This window comes from Empidonax traillii, unplaced genomic scaffold (assembly GCF_003031625.1).
Source record: "Empidonax traillii isolate 1590-97213 ecotype Southwest subspecies unplaced genomic scaffold, ASM303162v1 scaffold68:size1967880, whole genome shotgun sequence".
Classification (NCBI taxonomy): Eukaryota; Metazoa; Chordata; class Aves; order Passeriformes; family Tyrannidae; genus Empidonax; species Empidonax traillii.
In genome coordinates, this window is record NW_020955261.1 from 498,347 (window position 1) to 514,014 (window position 15,668).

Here is a 15,668-nt window from a genome sequence, read left to right on the forward strand (position 1 = left end):
GTTTCCTGGTCTATATTTAGGAGGGGTGGGAGGGTGTTCTGGGGGAAAAGGAAGGATGGAGGTGGGGTACAGTAGGAAGCTGGGAGTTTGTGGAGAACCAAGGTGGGTAAAGGGAGCTGGAAGCACCCTGGGGAGTGAGGTTCGGAACAAGAGACAAACGTCTGCAAGGCAGCAGGCCTCCCTGTTTCTGCTTCTCATCAGATGACTTTTAAAGGTGATAGGATGTCCTGTCAGATGTTAGGTTATGCTGTGAGGTAGGGGAGGCATGCTCTATTATTGCTCACTAAAAGCATCAATATATTGCCTTGAATCAGTACCTGAGTGAAATCATTATGGATGTTTTAATTGAGTCTTGGCTTAAGAGATAAAAGAAACATTGTTTTGCCTTTTTCTTTTCCTATTCAAACATTTGTATGAAAAATAAAGGTAATTTTAGTAAGTAAAAGCTAACTCATTATTATGCATAAGGAATTCCCAAGCCTGGATGAATTATTATTATTGTTGCTACTATTAGAGCAATGGTAAAATACTGAAGAAAGCTGTGTATTTATAAAACATTCAAGGCAGAGACGTGGCTGTACAACTCGTAGACAGGAAATGGGTTCTTAGTATGTTAATATGCAAAGTTATGGGGTGTTACTTCTGAACTTACCTCAGTTTGCTTGTTTTAAAATTCTAAGCACATACCTAGCTTTTTAATATACTCTAGTCTGTAGGCTGTGTTGTACCATTGATCTGAGACAAACTGCCTATTGTTCTTAATAGAAAAACTTACCAATTAAAAAAAAAAAAAAAGTTAGTGGTGTAACATGGCTTGTTAAGGGATGTGTTTTTGAAATTAAGCCAGTCAGGTAGCAGCCCCCAAGACCACTACCCTGCAGAAGCAGAGCTTCTCCTTGCCATGCCTGAGTAATGGGCACTGAAATCCTTTGAGTTCCCAGATGCTTGATGAACCCTTTCCCTCTCCCAGTGCTTCACTGGAATGAAGCCTGTGGCACAGCCCAATGCAAGCCACAGCATGTTCCCAGTCTGGATAATTAGCAGTAGAAAACTAGTATTTTTGCTAAAACTTTCCATTACCCAACTGAAATGTGGTGCTATGCGTTAGGCTAGGCTAGCTGTAGAGGACAAAGGCGGAGAAATGAAAGGTCAGAGTTCCAGGTACCATCCTTCCAGGATGAGGGGAATAACAGACTGCTGGGAATTTATTCTGATGTCTGTTCATTGTTGCTATCCATTGCAGATAAGGAGACAGCTCACTGAAAGTGAATTTTTTGCATGAACTCCCATGGGAAGTGCACAACCGCTTATGATGTGCTTGTTGATAACCTTCGCTTCATGGGTGACAGGAGTTTCTAGGGACACAGTTTTAAACCAATCTGTCTGTGCCCTCAGTTGCAGGACTCTGACTCATATCTGGGAGCAGGTTAAAAGTTGTAAGAAGCAATTATTTTTCCCTGCCACCTGCCTCATGCTGCTGAATTTGTGCCGTTGTGCGCCGGAGGGACTGAATGTCTGCGGAGCAGCTCTTAAACTTCAGTGGTTTTAAGAGCTGTGATGAACCAAGCCTCTCTCCAGAGGCTTGATACTGATGCACCCTAAAGTTAAAGTACTCAGCTTTGTCTCTGTGATCATGGGGCCTGCTAGCATAGTAGTTTTTTGCAATAATCCGAAGTGGACTCTTATTGATGTTGACCCAGCCAATGTGTTGAATATGCTTGTGTGTTGTGTACAGTTCTGCTCTTTGGTTGATATGTGCTGTCATGTCCATTGGACTTCATATTTGACTTTTTAATAAACAGAAAAAAAATCAGAGTCCCATTTGATTGAAATGATACTACAAGTTTGAGTATTTTTTGTGCAGTGATTAGTAGTTGGGACCTGAAGCATTTGGGAAAAAAGGAATGAAAACCCTTATAGGCATTTTCCTGCTACCATTGTAGGTCCAAAAAGTAAAAGCTGGTCTCAGAATTTATTTAATTTTGATAGTGAGGGCTGGATTAGTCTCCTCACTATTTTCAGTGCTCATTCCACTGCAGTTTATTTTGGGTCATTTAATTTCAACAAGGCTTGATCTGTTTAGAGGGCTTTCTATAGCAGCATAGCGGGACCACACAGCTCTTTTATAGTACGTACGTTCATTGCTAACTGGGATCTCAAAAAGCTAGTAAACGAGGCACAGACTTGAATAAGGTTAGAGAGGACACTACATTTTTGTATGGTTGGATTATTTTGAAAGTTTTCAGAAATAACCAATCTTTTGTGCACTGTGAGTCACTCTGCAGAGCTTGAAGTGATGGTATACAGTAGTTGTATGCTTTCAGAGGTGAGACTGGGAGCACTTCTCAGGTTTGAGGTACTTCAGAAGCCACCATGTGGAGAGTTGTTCTCAATCTTCAATTAAGGAGTATTTTAGTTTTGATAGGTAGGTATTTCCATCGGGTACTGTAGTTTGATGTGATTTTGCTGGTTTAATTTTTAAATTTGCTGTATGAACCATTCATATACAGAATAGATTAAGGTAGAATAGATCTCAGTTAAAAATGTCTAAATCAGTTAGCCTCATCAGCCAACACAAAAGGACATGGTCATTGCCAGCGCTGAGCCTTCCCCAGTTTAACATTATGAAGGCGAAGGCCTTGTCCCCTTCAAATGAAAGAGCCAGCCTTCTTTTGTGACTGTCAAATCATGACTATTTCTGGTTCTGCTCATGCCAGCTGACAAAATAATGTTCCTTTTGTGTACTTCATTAAACCAGGTAGCATTAGTGATTTGCTCAACAGAAGGAAAGGCATGATGTCCTGAAAGTGGCTGCATCTATACTACTATTTTAAAACAGCACTGAGACCATTGTTCCGGAACATTGAGACCACTGTTTTTTCTTAAATTTTTAGCTTTCTTGATGCTTTCTGGCCTCTTCTGTTTAGTATACTCCCAAGCAGTGGTCAGGGGCAGTTCAGGAAAGGGCTGTTCTCAATAATTAAATAGTGTGGAAATAGCTGTTTGCATTCCTGTCAGCCTCAAACCTTCCCGAACGTGTTTAACTCATTCCTGTACAGTTAGTTATCACATCCTTATAGCAGACTAGAGGCAGAATCAGCAGTGTTTAGGTGTCTAAGTAAAAAGTGTAACATTAACACAGTTGTTTTGGGTCATTCAAACCCTGTTGAAGGTTTTGTAGCTCTCTGTGTGTGGGCATGCATACACGGAGTCAGTATATGTCTGTACTGTATGATGTTCTTGCATAGGCATCTTGATGCTTTTTTGGCTATAGCAGGATATTCCTGCTTTGCTACGGATAGTAAAGCCCTAATACCAGTGAACTGAAAGTTTGAGAAGCTGTTCTTAAAAACATCTCAATTTGGAAACTTACCTTATATATGTTGAGTGTATCAAACGCAGTTTGACTAACGCTCTAAGGCCCTCTGGTTACAGCTCTTAAAATTCTGTGACTGTTTGTGAGCCTTGTCATCAAGGAGCTTCTGATCTCAGCACATCCTACCCTGCAGCTGCACAACCTCCTGATGCACCCTACAATTTCCCTTTCTGGGGGAAAATGTAACAGTGCATCTTCTGCCACCCTACCTACGTTTGTGGTCAGCACGCACGGATTGTAGAGCTCTACATCTCCAACACAAGCCACCTCAGAGATGACAGCCCACCTATGTTTTTGTTGTCTTTTATTACCTCATTACGTGTCTAAAAATTCCTGCTTTCATGTTGATCGGGAGCTCTCCTTTTGCTCTGTACCTTCAGATTTAGCTCCATACACTGCTTCTAAATTTAGTTTGGAAAAGTACCAGCTTTACTTCTGTTCTTTTATACTTGAATGGAAATAGTTCAAAGTTGTGCTGATGTAATAAAAACAGGAGGCTAGAAGGCAGTGAACTGGAATAAGGAGGAATGTATGAGAGAACACAAGCAGAGTGGCCACTTTAGATCCTTACTGCCATGAACACACAATTATTTTTAATATGATATATTTAAAAGCTGAATTACTCTTAAAGAAGGTTTCGATTTGTTATTCATAATGTAATGTTATTTATAAAAAAACTTTTATGTCACAGTAACTCCAGATACTCTAACGAAGATGCTATGAGAGGCAGTTGAGGTAGTCTGGATAATTCTCAGAGTATTAATTGTATGGCATCTGTACTTAACAATGAAAATGCTGATTCAAAGACTTTCTGTTTTGGTTTGTGGGTTGTTTTTGTTTTTTTTTTTCCTGTGGCTAATAGCCTAAATGATCAATCAGAAGTAGTGGGATGAGGCAGAGCTCAAGGCCATCAGCTCCTCCCAGTCCGCTACAGTACAGTTCCCAGGACACACCTTGTGTGTAATTAGTTCTTGCTTAGTTTATAGTATCATATTTTGCTCACAGGCATTAATCTATCATCAAAAGTAGCAGGCTGATTAATGTGACTTCTTTTTCCAGGGTCGTTGTACGAGGGAGAATTGCAAGTACCTTCATCCACCAACACATTTAAAAACTCAACTGGAAATCAATGGCAGGAACAACTTAATCCAGCAAAAAACTGCAGCAGCAATGCTTGCCCAGCAAATGCAGTTCATGTTTCCAGGGACACCACTACAGCCAGTGGTAAGTGTATTTCTCTGATGGTGTTAATGGTAAGTAAAGTTGAAGACTATAAATACCTGCAAAAGTTCTCTAAACTAGTAGCAATAAAAATAGTCCCTGTCTGTCAACTTAAGGAATTGCCAAGATGCTAGAAATATGTTCATTTATATTTACATTTGAAGATAAAATGGACTGTTGCTGTAGATTTGGTTTATTTTTCTTTTATTCCAGAATGATTTGCAATTTTTTCCTCTTTTCCCACTTCATTCAGTTCATGACAGGTTTGCAAGGCTTTTCCCTATAATCCTTCTGGAGGGGAAAATTTGAATAACAACAGTAATTTGCTAGTAAATCATTTGAGTAGGAACGCCAAGTTTCTCAGGAAATACCAATACCAGGAACAAGGGTTAATGTCATTCTGGATAGCATATTCTTACTCTTGTGAAGTCTGAAGTGTCCTGGGATAAACAGAGAATTGGTGGTGCATGCACTTCACAAAGTCAGTGGTTTTGTCTCAAGACGATGCTCCTGGTGCCTGGGTCACTTCTAATCCAGAAGGTGGTGCAGATCTAGAGTCTTGCATGCATGAGCAGCATCAGTTACTCTGGGCTGCCCTTGGAGTTAGGCTTCTCACTGTAGCAGACTTCCAAAGCATGGTTTGGCACATAATCTGAGTTAAACTTTGCACACATGGCTGCTAATGATGGTTTTTTCAATCTAAATGTCTAGTGTAAGGCATCCCACTGGAGTGGGATTTCTTTCTCTAACTTGAGGCATCTGGAGTGTTGGCATCAACTTCTGTGTTGGGCTTGCAAGGTCCACTTATAGTTTATCAAAAGACATAGGCACCCCTAATTACCGTTCGCTTGGCTTTTTTCAGACATCTGCATTTGGATCAGATGTTTTGGTTTTCTAAGTGCCTTTGTCTTTCCATGGGCTACTGCAGAACTCAAGTGTAAGCATCTCAGAAAAAGACATCTGTCTTTGGTCACAGGAAGCTCACCCCAGATGCCTTTTTCAAATGTGTTTTTGTACTTGAAACATCTGCTGTCAAGTGGGATTGGGAATTGGGTGTCAGGACTCTCTGAACTTCTGGTACAGGTTCATCAAATTTTATCTTGGTTATATTGGCCTAATGTGTTTTGATATTTTGTGGGTTTTTACTGCTTGAGTTTTCATCAGAAAAAGCTTTGATGAAGCAATAGATTCCACTGCTTAGTATTATAAGAAAAATTGAAGTGGAAAATTATACTGTTTTCTTCTTGCCCATTTCGTCATTTGAACTTTACAATTTCGTTGACATAATGTCTTCTGTACTGAGTGCTGTGATAAAAATGCCAGGTTTTATTTCTCTGTCTCACATAAATTGCCAGATTAAGATGACTCAGCCTTGACCAAATGGATAAAAAGTGAAAGAAAATTCTATAGAAGTCATTTGACATGTGGATTTATTCTTGAAATTATATCTAACACAAAGCTGTTATTTATATTTCACATAACACATATTATCCTCAGCATAGTCGAGCCGTTGTTTCATATAAATGTTCATTATTACGCTCTTAAGAATTTAGCTCACATTTGACATATAAACTGGGTTGCTTGATATCAAGCAGTTTTGATCACTGATAAAACCAGAGCATTATACACTTCTAAAACTCTCTAGGGCTGGTAGATGCCATTTCCATACAGTTGGTTATCCTGGTTAATCTGCATGCTCAAAGCATCTTTGTACTAAGTTACATCCACTTACAATTTAGTAATTGGTTCCAAAGGAAAAAGAAACCCCAAACAAACTGAAACCCCAAACAAAACAGGAAAAAATCCAACCCTTCTTGCTACTGTGCTATCTCTTGCGTATTTTCTACATACTATACGTTGTGCAGGCCACCTTAATGAGAAAGGCACTCCTCCTTTGTTAAAAAGTGTTTTGAAGTCTTAGTGTTCTGCTGTTATGTTTCTAGCTGCTGGCTTATTTGGAAACTTAATTTCTGACAAAGCTAATCTGAGATGTGTCCTTTTTTTTCTGCGTAATTTTTCCTCATTTATAATTATAGCTTCATTCTCTGGGGTAAACATCAGCTCTGCAGAACTAAAACACTTTCCAGGTCTGAGTTTGATCTGACCATGGTGATGTTCTGCCTCCACCCCCTGTGGAGCTGGTGGTAACAAACCCACTACTCTGCCTCATCAGGGCTGCATTTTAGCATCACACAAGTGTTCTTTCTTCTGGTCGTGACTTCACTGACTCACTGTAAGAAAGCACGAAACAAGATTTTTAGACCCATATCATTTCCTCCAATCAAAGTTTTTCATACGATGAACTCTAGCAGAGCCTGAGTAATCCCTTTGTAAATATTGTGTCCAGCTGAGATTACAGTATTTATTCGGCTTGCCACTGGTGACAGCTGAGCACACAAACATTTGCAAAGGTGAGTTTTTTAGATGTACGAGCCACAGTAACATATAATTGCAGGAGGTGGCAAAATACAGAAGTATGCAAACAGATGGAAGTTACATGCCAAAGACCTCATTGTGTATACTCTTATTAGAAATATGACTTTAATATAGTTAATAATGCTTTGCCTATGAAATCTGGTACTTTGAAAAATAGCCAGTTTTCCCTAGGAAAACAGGTATTGAGAAAAAGCAATAAAGTCTGTGTTATTTCTACATTTAGATGTGTAAATAAGCCGGGAATGTAAGCTGGACCTCCATGGTGATTCAGGTTAAAAGTATGACTTCCTTTGCATCAGCAGACTCTTTTCCAATAATAGCGTTACAAAGGCAGTTCTTCGTGTGCTGCTCCAATGTGTTACATGATTAAAAAAAGAGAGTATGCTGTGTGTTTTGTCAGCTGTTTGAAATTTTTTCATTAAGAAAATGAATCAGTGCCAGAAAGAACAAGCAAAAGACAATTAGTAAGCTATTGATTAAGGGCCTTTTTTTTTCATCTTGGTCTGTGTTTTCCTTTTGCAGCCCACATTTCCAGTGGGTCCCACAATAGGAACGAACACAGCTATTAGCTTTGCTCCTTACCTAACGCCAGTAACACCGGGAGTTGGCTTAGTCCCGACTGAGATCCTACCCACGCCGCCTGTCATTGTTCCTGGAAGTCCACCGGTTTCAGTCCCCAGTTCAACTGCTACCCAGAAACTCCTCAGGACTGATAAACTGGAGGTACTGTAGACACCACCGTGACTAGAAATACGTCCTCTGTTAGGCTGTGTGAAAGATCCTGGAGGGAAAAGCTGCTGGTTTAAATCTGGGCTTAAATTTAGTTGCTAGAGGTAAAAAAATTGTAACCAGGTGGGATTTCTGCACTTGCAGCTAGTGGTATTTAAACACTGTTACTTTTAAGGAAGTGCATTTGCTTAAATTTAATACACAGACATCAACATGAATTTTCATCTTTCTTAAAGTTCATCACCTCCAAAATACCTTAGGTATACATGCCTTGAGAAATATCTAACAAGCATATATTTTTTTCAGTATTAATTCTGTCTTGTTTTTTCTGCACTGATACTAAGGGAATTTTATAGCCTTATGGATCAGCGTTAGGGGAGTGGTATAGCCCTTCATGCTTGAGCTGCAAATGGACATGTTGAATGTTACCAACCTTGCAGCAGGTGGAAGGGATGAGCCCCCAGCTATGTGCAGAGTGTCCCGGGTGCTGACGGATCTCTGCATGGCTGGACTCAGTGGAATCTGTGATCCAAGTACATAAGAAGGCCAAATGACTTGCAGAAATGAATGCCCTTTCCCAACAGCCTGAGCACTAGTGTCTACTTTTAGTAGACACATTTCTTCTTAGGAAAAGAAGTTAATTCTCCTCATATTTGAAAATTATTTTTAAGAAGGCTCTCAATTTTGTTTATAGACTCTATATAATACAGTGCATCTGATGTATCTTCGCTGAGTTTCAGCAAGAGGAACTCCCTCCCTACCAGTCAGCCTGCAAGAATATAAAGTGTAGTCAGAAAGGGACAAAATATTTTGTCGTTTCCGACTGGTTTTGCAGGGGTAGTTACTTCAGTAAGTATCCTTCCCAGCTGTTTTCTAAACGGGAAAAAGGAAAGGCACTTGTGAATTCTTCTGTTGCATGTTAAGTTCATTTAGCCGCTGTACTGCAGAGCTACTCGAGGAACCAAGAACACAAGGGTAAAATAGATGCATTTCCCTCTCCCACCAGAAGATGAAGGGTTTAATAAATTGGATTTGCTGTAAAACTTAAACTAACCAGGGAAAGCGGCAGATCTGTCTTTTGGGGGCACGGGGCTCTCCTTGCCCTTTCACCTTGCACGGAACTCTACCCCTGCAACATGTGTTGTTTTGCACGTAGGTGTGCAGGGAGTTCCAGCGGGGAAACTGTGCGCGTGGAGAGACTGATTGCCGCTTTGCGCATCCAGCAGACAGCACAATGATTGACACAAACGACAACACCGTAACCGTGTGTATGGATTACATAAAAGGTCGTTGCATGAGGGAGAAATGCAAGTATTTTCACCCTCCTGCACATTTGCAGGCCAAAATCAAAGCGGCGCAACACCAAGCCAACCAGGCTGCAGTGGCAGCCCAGGCAGCTGCGGCAGCTGCGACTGTGATGGTAAGTGCTGGCTTATATGGCTGCCTTTTATTGATGCCTATTTTGCTTGAATTTAATGCTGTTTGCTTATACTTTCTTTTCTCTTTTGCCTCTTTTCGTAAAATTTTTCTTTTTTTTAATTTTTTTGTTTTGGTAAAAGATAAGAATTTTTAAAACTATTACTATTGCTTGATGGGAGGAAGCACTTTTTTTCTTTATGCCCTTATTTTAATGCTGTATTTCTATTCAAGACAGTGAAGCAAATGACACTCTATACCACTTCTGTTCTCTGCCTTGATTATATGTAAAATTTGCCCCTAGTATTTCCAAAGAGAAACAAAACTGATAAGGTTCAGTGTTGCCAGGAGAACAGGGACACATAGGCTGTTTTAGCTCTTTGATGACAGATATACATGTGGAAATTTGGAAGAAAAGGAAGAAAAGGAAGAAGAGAGCATTTGCCTCAGAGGTCAGTAGTAGAACAGAAACCTGCACTGAGATTCAACACACTCCGCCTTAGCAGTCAGACAGTTAAATAGCTGGCCACCTTGGTCTCACTGTATAGGGAGTGGGGAAAAACGAGCACACTGCTCTGACTTACCATTAGTGTCTGTCTGAGGATGAGAAGGAACTGCCCTCTGTAGATACAAAGTATCCCCAAAGACGAAAAAGTGTTGCCTGTATCTTTTTGAACTTTGGTTAGATGAATCTCATGGCGAGAGATTTCTTGCCTCTCCCACTGTCATGGGCCAGTTACTTGAATCATGGGGTTTAAAAGTAGTAAACTAAAAGGGGAATCATTAAGAAAAAACACTGTAGCTACAGTCAGAAGAAAAGAGATTGAGAGCTTTTATTCTCCGTTATTTTAACCTCTTACTTAAAACTGGTCAGACAAGTCAGCCCATCCGTTTACCAGTATTGGATCCCTCTTACAGTTGCTACCAGGAAAGTCGATAAATTTAGAGAGGTACTGATAAAGTTAAATAAATCAAACATGCAAGATCTGAATTGGGAGACAAAACTGCTGGCAGCAAATCAAAGAATCGTTGTCCTCGTTGCTGGCAGTGGACGAATAATTAAGCAGATGTGGTTTGTGGACTTGTGGGCAGTGCATACAATAGTTATAGACAATACAGTTATTCTCTGGGTAAAAAGCCTACCAGAAACACAATTGTATTTAGCCAATTGTATTTAGCCAACACAATTGTATTTAGCCAACACTATTGTATTTAGCCAATTAGCAAAGACCAGACTTTTTTGAGGGATAAAGGGTAAGTTATGCAAGAACATAAACCACCAAGCAGAATAATATTTTTTTAAGTTTTAATATTCTTCCTCTAATACTCTAACAGTGTCTGTTTCAAATTGGATGATTTTTAGTTAAAGTTTCCTGCGCTTGCAGAAATTGAATACCATCTGGAAATTAAAGAAAAGAAGGTTGGGTTTTTATTCTGATTAGCTTCTGTTGTGCAATATTTATTGTTCATTTAGAGAGTGTATTATTTCTAGGCACCATACTAAAGAAAAAAGGAGAGAGATGAGTGGTTTGTTGGGGTTTTTTTGCACTTCAGTAATGGTTGTATATATATTCTGTGATTTCAAATAAGCCTTAAGTGGAGTTGCATTAGCCTCAAAGCAAGATGAAGCATCATTGGAAAAACAGAATTGAAATGTTAGCAGTCTAATGTCACTGGAGAAGGCAGCAGAAGAGAGGAACGTTTTGCAGAAAAATATGTACAAAATATTCTAATGTCATATTTAGGCTAGCAAAAGGACAAGATTCTTTGCAATTCAACCAATGTTTTGGTTAATATAGACTTGAAATAATCAGATAGAGTGAATGAAAAATCACCAGAATGGCAATAACAATAAAAAAAGTGGTAGAAAGGGCCTTACATAACTGCAAGGCCACCCAGGAATGACCAAGAATACTCAGTTGGATCTAGAGAGCAAAAGGGAAAAATGCAAGTGCTTACCTATAGGGTTCGCTTGCATGTTGCTCACGGGTTGGAATTGTGTCCAAGAGGTTTTCCTTCCCAGGGGAGCCCAGGGTACTTTTATGGGTGAGAGTTGTGTGTAGGCCTGGAGCACTGTAGGCAAAGTGGTAAGACTGTTGGAGAGCAATAAGTTCTACCTTCTGCAACTTTGCAGAACATGCACTATCTGTGTTTCTGTACACTAAGGGTTAGAAATTTGCACTCAGATACACCAGGTGACCCAATCATTTGAAGTAAAATGAAAGGGGAAGGCCATCGTAAAAGAGGTACATGTATGGGTTAAATGTAAAGATGCATTAAAAGAGGGTGTTACATGTCATTGTGCTTGTGGAACTCCAGATATTCATATGGTGCTTCAGAGAGCATAAAACATCACAGAAGACTGTACAGTCTAAATGAAAATGTGAATTCATAGTTGGTATTGGAAGGGACCTCTGGAGATCACCCAGCTCATTTCCCTTGCTCAAGCAGGGTGAGCTAGAGTAGATTGCCCAGTACCTGCCTGTTTGGCTTAATGAAGCCTCCAAGGATAGAAACTCCGCAGCTTCTCTTGAAAACCTGCTCCCTACTACCAGTAAAAAGAAATACTTCCTTTATTTAAAATCTTACGTTTAAATGGAATTTCTTGTACTGACATTTGTTCCCATTGCCTCTTGTCCTGTCACTGGGCACCACTGAGAAGAGTCTTGCTCCATCTTTACCCTGTTTTCAGGTGCTTGTATACATTGATGAGGTTTCCCACTGTATCATCTCTTCTCCAGGCCAAAAGAATCTCTGTTGTCTCAGCCTTTCCCCAGGTAAGAGGTGCTCCAGTCCCTCCATCATTTTTTGGGCCCTTTATGGGACTGTTTTCTAGTGTGTCCATACCTTTCTTGTACTGGGGTGCCCAGACTTGGATATAGTACTCCGTATGTGGCCTCACTAGCACTGAATAGAGGGGAAGGATCTCCTCTCAGCACCTGTTGGAGATGCTCTTCCTGTTGCAGCCAGTATGCCATCAGCTGCCTTTGCTGTGAGGATGCATTGCTGTCTTAGTGTCCACCAAGGTCTTGAGGGTCTTTTTTGCCAAATCTTCGTGGCCCACAGTGTGTACTGCTGCTTGGGGGCTGTTCCTCCCCAGGTGTGAGACTTGGTATTTCTCTTTGTTGAACTTAGTGAAGTTCCTCTGTGCCCATTTCTCCAGACTTTCTAGGTCCTGCTATGTGGCAGCAAATCTGTCTTCTGTATCAATCGCTCCTCTGAGTCTTAGGCACTGGGAGTCCTACTGTTTCCCATTTAGCCCATACTAAAATATGGCTGTCTATGAGGATGAAATGATGTTGAAAACCTTTTTAAAGTCAAGAGAAAGAACATCCATTGCTCTCCCCTCACCCACCAAGCCAGTCTCATCATAGAAGGCTGTCAGATCGGTTAAGCACAATTTCCCCTTCACAAATCTGTGCTCACTACTTTTCATCACCATCTTGGCTTTCATATGTTTGCAGATGGTTTTCAGGAGGATTTGTTTGATTGCTCTTCCAGAGACTAAGGGGAGGTTGACCAACCTGTGAGTCCTCAGACCTTCCTTCCTGACCTTTTTGAAGATAGGAGTACTATTTACTTTCTTGCAGCCTTCGGGAACTTTGCCCAGTCAGTGGGACCTTTCAAAGATAACTAAGGGTAACTTTGCAGTGACGTTGGCCAGCTCCCTCAGCACCCATCTGTTAGTGCATTCTGTTAGTTCCTATGGATTTGTGTACATCCAGCTTGTTTATATGTTCTCTATCCTGATCATCCTCCTCCAGGGATAAATATTCACTTCAGACTTTCCCACTGGTCTCCCACTGTCTTGAAGGCGAGTCTTGCCAGTAAAGACAGACGTGGAAAGGATTGTTAGAACCTCAGCCTTCTCAATGTGCTGTGTCACCAGGTTGCTGCCCCATTCAGCAGTGGAAACACGTTTTCCCTAGTCTTCCTTTTGTTGCTGATGCACTTGGAGAAGCCCTTCTTGTTGTCTTTCACATCTCTTGCCAGATTCAACTCCAGGTGATCTTTGACTCTCCTAACATATCCCTGCATGTTCAGACTGTGTCCCAATTCCTCCTGAGCCATCTGTCCCTGCTCCTGCCTCTTGTGTGCTTTCCTTCTTGTGTTTGAATTTAGTCAGGAGCTCCTTGCATATCCGTGGAGGCCACTGCTGTGTGGATCTTACTTGTATGCCAGGAGACATTATAATGTACCAACGTGACATATGGCAGACAAATACTATGTCTTGGATCTTTGATAATTTTCATTATTATCTTTATTTCCTTTCTGTAGCCTTTTTCTCTCCATCCTGTAGCTATTGATTTTTTTGGTTGTTAGTTATGTAGGAGTTCAAACGTTAAGAAGGAGATAAACCTGATGGAACAGAAAGAGGCAAAGGACATTTTACTATCAGGATGAAAGAAAAGAAAGTATGACTGTAGGAGAGAAAAATGAGCAGTTTGAAAGCATGAGAAGAGTGGGAGACTACATGGAAACGAGGTTGATGAGTAGGTTTAGAAACAGATCAAGTTAAAGCCTTTGGGTTGGGAAAACTGAGAGACTGAACTTGCTGTGGAAGTTGAGGGGAGTGCCAGCAAAAAGCTTCGAAGTAGGAAGGTGAGGTTAGGAAGAGCATGGAGAATTGGAGAAAGGTGATAATAAGCAAAGAGATAATCAGTTAACAAGTGAGATCAGATAAGATCTGCATTTGGATAATAAATGTAATTAACTGAAACTCTTTAGTCTTAGTGATGTTGATTTGAATTTGTGGACTTCATCATTGCATAATGCTGAATTCAGATGTACTGCTTCACCTCTGTATAGACTTCAGTCTGTGCTAGAGGCAAAGTGGATCTGAGGCTGTGCTCCATACAGGCAGAATGATGCCCACGTGGTAGTGGCGGGTATCACACCTTGGCTGCATGGTGCCCTGCTTAGACAGAAGTCTGTCCAGATACTCATTTTGCACCAAGTGTTTCTTGTTATGTTATGTTATGGGTCTTGGACACAGACAGATGAGCAGATCCTGTTGATCAGGGTATGTAATCCAGAAAAGTGCCAAAGGAGAGATGGGGATGGTGTCAAGAAGACTCATGCAACAGAGACAGGAGCAAGGAATAAGCAAAATGAGGACTATCCTGCAAAATACCCTGTTGGCACTACCTAAGCTTGTGACCACAAGCTCTATGCAGGCATTTTGTGCCTTGTCCTTTCCCCCCGCCCCCCCTTTTGTTCCCTATTTCCACATACTGATTTCAAGGTTGACATAATCTATATATTCTAAAAAGAGCTAAATACAGCTTGTGTTTAAAAAACAAAAGCAAAAATTTTGATTTCAAAGTAAATTTTTCTTTCCTTTCTAAATGTTTGTAAGAATTGTTTACATTATAAAACTTGAAAGTAATATTTTGTATGAGAAAGATTTTTACAGAATGCTATCATATCAGCCATAAGTTTGATCTTATTATGAAAGTGTACATAAATGTATATGCCTATGTACTATGCCTAAATACTTTCTTTTAAAAAATTAATAATGCTGGACTAGTACCATAACTCTTAGGTTAATGCTCGCTTATGAACTGGAGCAGTATTTTTACTCCCTGCTCCTGACCTGAAGCTAGTACTGAAGGTTGTAGCAAAATTTAGAAAGTATGTTTTCAATTCTGAAAGACTTTTTTCCCTCTCAATGTAATGTGGTAAGTCACAAGGAAAAAAAATCTACAAAAATGACCCAGCTGTAGGAGGAAAAAAAAGGAATTAATGATAAGTTAGTGTAACTAGACGTATGAAGTACTCTGTTTTGTATTGGCAAAGGAGAACCTCTTTCATTTTGAATCCCAAATCCATTCAATGATTCATTTCTCTAAATTAAAATACCTTTGCCTTGTAAGCACTGATGTTAATAGCATTCATAATGCATTACAACTTTCACTAGTGCTTTGCATTTGAAAACGTAGCCTCTCAAATTGATTTTGCCACTTTAAAATGTGACTTAACTAACTTATCAGGAATTCTTATAGGCGTATCCTTAAAACTTTTTGCATCTCTCTGAAGTGTTTATATGATGCTTAATAGTGTCTGCAAGCTGCTGTTTTACTCAACTTTCCTGAATTTCAAACATCTATATTTTACTCTCTTATATGCTTTTAACTAAGGTATAGTAGATGCATTTTTGCTTCGGTACTAATTCAAAATGTAATATTCATTTCTTTAGAAGACATTTTTGTTGTTGTGCATGCCTAGTGTTTTGTATGTTGTATATTGCATTCAGAATATTTTTTTCCTTCTCACCTATCCACAAATGCAATGCCGTTCCCATGATGCACCTCTGCTTGCTGTTTACCTGTATGTTAATTCGCTTGACTCCCATTGGCCCACTGCCATCATGTGCTCGCTGCCTGTTATTAAAAGACTCAGTCGACTGCCAAAGCAATGAAGCGACCTCTCGAAGCAACTGTAGACCTGGTACTTTGACCTTTCACCTTTTGCTTTGCATGTAGCTTTT

At 40.1% G+C, this 15,668-nt stretch overlaps 1 protein-coding gene across 9 annotated transcripts in view; it reads left to right on the top strand.

Annotated features, from left to right (window-relative positions):
- The window catches only part of MBNL2 (muscleblind like splicing regulator 2), a 111,348-nt gene that overhangs the window by 72,188 nt on the left and 23,492 nt on the right, over nucleotides 1-15,668 (top strand). For 5 of the 9 annotated variants that reach the window (XM_027880320.1, XM_027880319.1, XM_027880322.1 and 2 more), the window contains 4 exons: nucleotides 4,436-4,600; nucleotides 7,556-7,756; nucleotides 8,919-9,182; nucleotides 15,575-15,628. In XM_027880320.1, the coding sequence (XP_027736121.1) occupies nucleotides 4,436-4,600; nucleotides 7,556-7,756; nucleotides 8,919-9,182; nucleotides 15,575-15,628 (684 nt within the window). The remainder of the gene's footprint in view (nucleotides 1-4,435; nucleotides 4,601-7,555; nucleotides 7,757-8,918; nucleotides 9,183-15,574; nucleotides 15,629-15,668) is intronic. The other 4 variants (XM_027880325.1, XM_027880323.1, XM_027880327.1 and 1 more) reach the window with 1 other exon arrangement.